This window comes from Sinocyclocheilus grahami, unplaced genomic scaffold (genome assembly GCF_001515645.1).
Source record: "Sinocyclocheilus grahami isolate Dianchi unplaced genomic scaffold, SAMN03320097.WGS_v1.1 scaffold126.1, whole genome shotgun sequence".
Taxonomy (NCBI): Eukaryota; Metazoa; Chordata; class Actinopteri; order Cypriniformes; family Cyprinidae; genus Sinocyclocheilus; species Sinocyclocheilus grahami.
In genome coordinates, this window is record NW_015505305.1 from 4283248 (window position 1) to 4290468 (window position 7221).

The 7221-nt window shown below is 46.6% G+C and overlaps 2 protein-coding genes across 2 annotated transcripts in view; both read right to left on the minus strand.

Annotated features, from left to right (window-relative positions):
• LOC107590273 (putative ferric-chelate reductase 1) overlaps positions 1–75 on the minus strand; it is a 28984-nt gene extending 28909 nt beyond the window's left edge. Inside the window, exon 1 of the mRNA XM_016278973.1 lies at positions 47–75. The gene's annotated coding sequence lies outside the window, so the exon portion shown is untranslated. The remainder of the gene's footprint in view (positions 1–46) is intronic.
• A 6191-nt stretch (positions 76–6266) lies between these two features.
• The window catches only part of LOC107590314 (glycogen debranching enzyme-like), a 5196-nt gene continuing 4241 nt past the window's right edge, over positions 6267–7221 (minus strand). Inside the window, exons 8-10 of the mRNA XM_016279020.1 lie at positions 7074–7161; positions 6640–6773; positions 6267–6493 (exon numbers count right to left, since the gene is read on the minus strand). Coding sequence (XP_016134506.1) covers positions 6376–6493; positions 6640–6773; positions 7074–7161 — 340 coding nt within the window. The 3' untranslated portion in view covers positions 6267–6375. The remainder of the gene's footprint in view (positions 6494–6639; positions 6774–7073; positions 7162–7221) is intronic.

Consider the following 7221-nt stretch of genomic DNA (forward strand, 5'->3'; position numbering starts at 1 on the left):
AGAGAAGACGGAAAATAACAACCTTTCGAAGGAAAATTCGGTGGACGCTCCTGCTGTGGCTTTGTTTTGGCTGAAGCTATTAGTGTGTGCGCGCTCAAGAATTCAGTAACTGCTTCACTGTAAATAGGCTTGTTATTTGTGGGCGGGGTTTACCTGAACAGGTAACTGATGCTGTAATGCAGGCGATCATGAGATCCCATGACTCACATGTACAGGTGCATCTCAATAAATTAGAATGTCGTGGAAAAGTTCATTTATTTCAGTAATTCAACTCAAATTGTGAAACTCGTGTGTATAAATTCAATGCACACATACTAAAGTAGTTTAAGTCTTTGGTTCTTTTAATTGTGATGATTTTGGCTCACATTTAACAAAACCCCACCAATTCACTATCTCAACAAATTAGAATACTTCATAAGATCAATAAAAAAAAAACATTTTTTGTGAATTGTTGGCCTTCTGGAAAGTATGTTCATTTACTGTACATGTACTCAATACTTGGTAGGGGCTCCTTTTGCTTTAATTACTGCCTCAATTCGGCGTGGCATGGAGGTGTTCAGTTTGTGGCACTGCTGAAGTGGTATGGAAGCCCAGGGTTTTTATTGAGATGCACCTGTACATATATGCAAGCAGTCTTTCCCATTTTTCTAATTACAGTGTTGTGTTAGTAGCCTATATATAGTCCCCTATGTTAGTATAGTTAACTGATTAAATTTAACAGATTATTTCGATTATGATGTTTATGTTTTGTTTGGTTTTTTTATTTATTGTACTTCTGCTAAAACAATAAATACACAAGCTTGCTTTCAGGTGCTTTTAATTTAAACACAGTAGGCCTGTCAATAAAAATATGAATCATGATTAATCTCAAGATTTCTAAAGAAAACAAAACAGATAACGTCTCGGTTAGGTATTGTAACCCTCGTTCCTTGAAGGAGGGAACGGAGACGTCATGTTGGATGACCGACGAATTGGGATCTCGCTTAGAGAGACCAATCTACTTAGAGTGTAAATTAGAGAGCCCAATCTACTTAGAGGGAAAACAAAACGAGCCAATGCACATTGGCATGCTATTATTGCATCCAGCTGCCGCTGATCACAGTGTGAGTATAAGTAGGCAGCCGGTGCAGCACATATTCAGGTTTTCGCTGAGGAGCCGAGCCGGTGACCCGGCCACTCAGCGGTGGTACAGAAGCTGTGGCGACGGGACGTGACGTCTCAGGAAACGAGGGTTACAATACGTAACAGAGACGTTCCCTTTCAGTCGGTCACTCTCGACATCACGTCGGATGACCGACGAATTGGGATGCCTACCAAAGGGCCACAGGTACTGCCCCTTCCAGTGTCCTGTGGAAGCCTCCTGCGCCCCTTCTTTTGCGCAGGTCAGGGCTTACCACAAGAAGACCAGAAGTTACTGCAGCTATGGCACTACCCACTCAGTAAGACTGGATAACACTGGGAAAACGTACCCGTACCACTTGGGACAGGAACGTTGCAGAAGCCCCATCCTTCCCGAAGGAGATTTTGGAAGCACTTACACACATGGACAACCGCTTAGGTGCATATGGAAGATTAGAGGGGATTGTAACCCTCTTGGAAATGGCAGAAGTCTGCCGGGGAAATACGGGCTCTGAGGCTATACCGTGGACTTTACACATATGGGATCCACTTAGGTCTCAATATATGGAACCCAGCCCTCTACCGGTTCTCACAGATTCATTGAGTGAGGGCCTGGCTCTGGACGCTCCGCCACGTCTGGCTGCCGAGGGGATGGATGAGATCGACAGGGTCTACGATATGGACTCTCTGGATCAGTTTTAGCAAGCTGACCCGAAGCCGGGGCCTCTCAGTACTTCTACCCATTTGAGGTGAGAACACAGGATGATACCAGCTCCACATGAATGCTATAGAATCTAGTTGGCGGTTGCCCAGCCCGCAGTTCTACAAATATCTGTCAGCGAGGCGCCATGAGCCAGCACCCAGGAGGATGCAACACTTCTAGTATAGTGAGATTTCAACCTGAATGGGCAGGGCACACCCTGTGCCTGTTAAGCAAGGGTGATGGCATCCACTATCCAGTGGGTCATCATCTGCTTAGAGACGGCATTCCCCTTCTGCCGGCCTCCGTGACAGACAAAGAGCTGGTCTGAGGTCCTGAAGCTTTGCATTCTATCTACGTAGCATCTCAATGCCCGGACGGGACAAAGCAAAGCTAGGGCTGGGTCTGCCTACTCCGGCGGCAGCACTTACAGGCTCACCACCTGATCCCTGAAGGGAGTAGTGGGAACCTTGGGCACATAGCCGGGCCGGGGCCTCAGGATTACCTGCAGGTCCCCTACCCTCTTGATGGAGGCCAATGCAAGCAGGAGCAGAGTTTTTATTGACAGAAACGTCAGCTCGACTGTCTGCAAAGGCTCAAATGGGCCCTGCTGTAGCGCTCTGAGCACTAGAGACAGGTCCCAAGAAGGTATGGAGGGGAGCCATGGAGGATTTAACCTTCTCGCCCCCCTAAGGAACTAGATGATCAGGTCATGCTTCCCCACCGATTTCCCTTCGACGGGGTAGCGGTTGGCAGCAGTCGCAGCCAAATAGATTTTAAGGGTGGAGGGAGACAGCCTTCGCTCCAACCCCTGCTGCAGAAAGGACAGTACAACCCTGATCGGACATTTCCGGGGATTTTCTCGGTGAGAAGAACACCACTCGACGAACAGGTTCCACTTCAAGGCGTAAGCATGTCTCGTAGACAGTGCTCTCGCCAAAGTGATAGTGTCAACTACCTCTTGGGGTAGGTCACCTAGAACCTCCGCGTCCCGTCCAGGGACCAGACATAGAGTTTCCAGAGTTCCACAAGGTGACCTGTCTCTGAGTGTCTGTGCAAGAAGGCTCACTGGGGAAACGCATAATTGTGCAGGCCCCACGGCCAACTGCAGCAATGGTCTGTGGTGCGGATGGATCGACACATAAAAGTACGCGTCCTTCAGGTCGATTGCTGCAAACTAATCTCGGGGACGGATGCACCAGAAAATGCGTTCCTGCATCAACATCTTGAACGGTAACCGGCGAAGGGCCGAGATCGGTTCCGAGGGAACCCTGCCAAGTGTTCCCTCGGTCTGGGAGTAGAACAACTGGCATTGAGAGGTTTCTGGAGAGGCAAAAAGGTCTACCTGAGCGCCTCCAAAACAGATGTGGCACGGGAGTGGGGGTGGACGCAGGGGGCCACCCTCGGCGACGAGCAGGCTGGGGCGCTGCGGCCAGTGGACAGGTGGAGGCAGCAGCTGCCCACCAGGGCAGAACGTCGGATCGCCTCAGTCTGCTCCTGTGCAGCCGAGAACTGCTGGGCCTTGTTCTCGACTGCGTCGCTGAAAAGGCCGGTCTGGGACACAGGGACCTTGAGGAACCAAACTATGTCGGCATCCCTCATGTCAACCAGACACAACCAGAGGTGATGCTCCTGGACCACAAGTGTGGACATCGCACGACCCAGAGAACTCGCGGTGACCTTCGTCGCTCGAAGTGCGAGATCAGTTGCGGTTCGGAGCTCTTTTTGACCACCCTCGCGCAGGTCCCTCAGTGCTTTAGCCTGAAGAACCTGCAGTAACGCCGTAGCGTGTAAGGCGGAGGCAGCTTCTCCACAGGCCGTAAAAGCATCACCGGACAGACCAGACGAGTACTTACAGACCCGGGAGGGAAGGCACGGTTCGCCCTGCCGGGTGGAGGCAGTATCAGGACACAACTGCATCGCAACCAACCACTCCACCGGGGGACCCTCATATACCCCCTAGCTGCACCACCGTTGAGAGTGGTGAGGGAGGAGGGGTTAGCAGGTCGGTTTCCGGGAGACAAAGGTGCCATCCACAACCTGGTAAGCCCCTCATCCACCTCCAGGAAAAATGACACCGGGGCGGGGCACGGAGAACCAGCGCGGACCACCCCAAGAATCAATCGTCCAACCTTGAGGGCTCGGGACACGGTGGAGGTCTCCACTCGAGCCCTACCCTCACGGCGGCCCGGGAAAGCATAGCCGTTATTTCCAGATCTGATTCAGGCATTGCTACAGTCCCAGAGGACAGCAGCGCAGCCGAATCCTCCTCTCCAGAAAGCTCCGGCTCACCCGCCGATGCAGCGATCGACATCCGGTCGTCGGGAGGAACGCCAACGGATACTGCTGGTATGCTCCTTGTAGAGGGCCCAGCACGTTCCATTGGCTGCTTAACTGGTTGCGGAGTGTAAGAGGAGTGATGGTCCCCCGAGGGTTGGTTCCCTGGAGGGTTTGCCATCACTGTTACCCTCAGACCACCCGTGCTACTGCCTGAAGTAGCCCCCGCCTGACTGCCGCCATGACGAGAACTAGATCGAGGCAGAGGCAACAGAGCTCCGCCCCTTTGAGGAAACAGAGCTTGACCCACGAGTCCGAGATGATCGTCTTCCCGGAATGAGAACATGACTCATCCACAAACGCCACCTCAGTGTGCTAAATGCCCAGGCACGTGAGGCAGCGGTCGTGACCATTACCCAGCGCCAGGTAACGACCGCATCCAGAAACACCCGGGTGATACGTTGTCTATAGCAAGACCCACATCGTCTTTACGAAGACGTAACGTCGAGTTTGCCATGCAATGTTGTCTTTAAAAAGATGCACCCATGTATCCTCTTTTAAGGAAAAAGCTCTTTTAGCGTGCTGAAGCACACAGGGGAGATGGCCGCCTGCAACACAAACAGGGGGTAGTGCAGCCTGATGTGTGCAACCCACTCAACACGGGAAACCACCACCGCTGAAGCGCCGTACCGCCAACACGAAGAGCTCTCAAAGAGCGCGCTGAACTCATTCGGTCTTCCTCTCTCAGTAGAGTAGTCAGGAGCAGAACGATGTGATTGCTCGGCTCCGAAGTGAAAAGCTCAATATGCGCTGCACCGGCTGCCTACTTATACTCACACTGTGATCAGCGGCAGCTGGATGCAATAATCGCATGCCAATGTGCATTGGCTCGTTTTGTTTACACTCGAAGTAGATTGGTCTCTCTAGATCCCAATTCGTCGGTCATCCGACGTTACGTCGAGAGTGACCGACTGAAAGGGAACTAGGTTGTTTTAAATTGAAAATTTAAAGATGAAAATTTAATAAACATGATAAAGATCTCTGAAAAGTGGGAAACGCACATAACAACAAAAACAACGACAACTATTATTATTAACATATTTCATGGTTTAAAATATGGGGTAAACAGTGTGAAAAATTGTGAAACTCATGAAAAATAGTCAAATTTCTCCTCTAAATTAATTTGTTTATTTTGCAGATTGATGCAAGTATATGCTTGCAACTCCTAAAAAGACAAAGTGGATCATTATTATTTATTTTATACTGTTCTTTAAAGCAGTGCTTAACTTTGCAGTTTGGTTATTCAATAAAACATAGCATGAATTTAGCAACTGATGCTACTGTTATCAATAAAAATGTCCAATGAGAATTAGCATAACTAAACTTCCAATGTAGTTTAAATAACACACTGTATATACTTGACATTTTCTCCACTGTCTGTAAAACTACTGTAGGTTAAAAAAAATAGTCTGTAAACAACATCTAATTAGAAAAGATGCAGAGAAAAAAAAAACTGATTCAGAAAAAAATTACAGAAAACTTAGAATTTTGTTAAAATTCAGTTTTCGCTAATTTCAGAATTCAGTTTTCCTTGTAGGGGCAACCTAGTGAATTTAAATCCCCTTTCAATTCTAGCTGTACTGAATAGCTAGAAGAAGAAAAATCATGGCGTTATATGGCAACACTGTACTATAGTGGGTTAATTACACTGAACAAATGATGACTAATTTGTTTGTTATATGGATTGTTTTATTTGGCTGTCACTCTTAGATCAAAACTGAAAAATAATCTTTGTAAGGCATGAGTGAGACTAAAACATGTACGTCATGTTAGTTTGTTGTGTACCGTAGGTTCATGGAGGCAGAACAATGAGTTTCTGTTGCCCATGGGCAGACAATGAAGCAACCATGACTTGGCAAAAAAGAAAGACCGCCCATACTGTAGATCTAAGAATACCTGTGTGTAATAGCTGTAAGAATTTGTAATATGAATTTAGATAATGAAATAAAGTACCAGCTGTATTTAAAGGTAAGGAATCTATTCTTTGTCTTGAGAGAGTATCATATGTACTTTAATAATCACAAATGGGTATAAACCTGCTTCTTAACCAACAATGGTTGGTCTGCTGGTAGTAACTAACAAGAGTGTAAACATGACAGAAAACCTCTTTAAAAGTGAGTTGGCACAAAGTTCACAACAAAGCTGTGAATGTAAAACAATGTCCTCTGAACTTCTCAGAAAGGTGGCAAGAAGTAAATGAGAGCTTGTCCTTGAAATGATCATAAATCATATAGGGCCTCCAGAACAGTGGCGATGGACCAAGCCTGTGTTTCACAACTGAACGGGCAGTACTGTCCATTTTCATTGGTCAGCTCAGGTAAACCCTTCCAAGGTGATCTAGATCAAAGAGAACATATGAAATGTTGTATACTGTGCAAATGACTCAAACACTGAATTTCTAAACTCAATCTTCTGTAGATTCAAATCACTCGCCTCTTTTGAAAGAAATTAAACTTTTTGTGTTAGTCTGAGCTCTGCAATACCTTTCTAAATGGGTATAAAGTCTAGACAGAACATTCTTGACGAGGTACACGCTTTTGTTGTACTTCTCCTGGCCCATTTTCTTAGCGAAATAAAGCTTGGCTCGTAAGAAGTATCCAACTGGCCACAACCATTCCTGTAAATGATGAAATGTGCATAGTTTAAAAAAACAATGAAATCTCTTACATCTGAAACAATTTATACTTGTTGAAGGGATAGTTCACACAAAAATGAAAACTCTCATCATTTACTTCCAAACCTGTCCGCGTTCACTTCCATAGTATGGAAAAAATACTATGGAAGTCAATGGGAACCCGAAACCATTAGGTTACCCACATTCTTCAAAATATCTTATTTTGCATTCAGCAGAAGAAAGAAATTCATACAGGTTTGGAACAACTTAGGCAAACTATCCCTTTAAGGTATGAAAACATACAGGTCCTTGGTGATAGTTGAATCCTTTCGCACAGTTGTAGTTGTCATTATCCAGGGCATTGTCATAAATGCCGCAGTACACCAGATCACTGTTAAACAAATACACACTCCAACATCAGAGATTTCTACATACAAATGACTTCACCGAT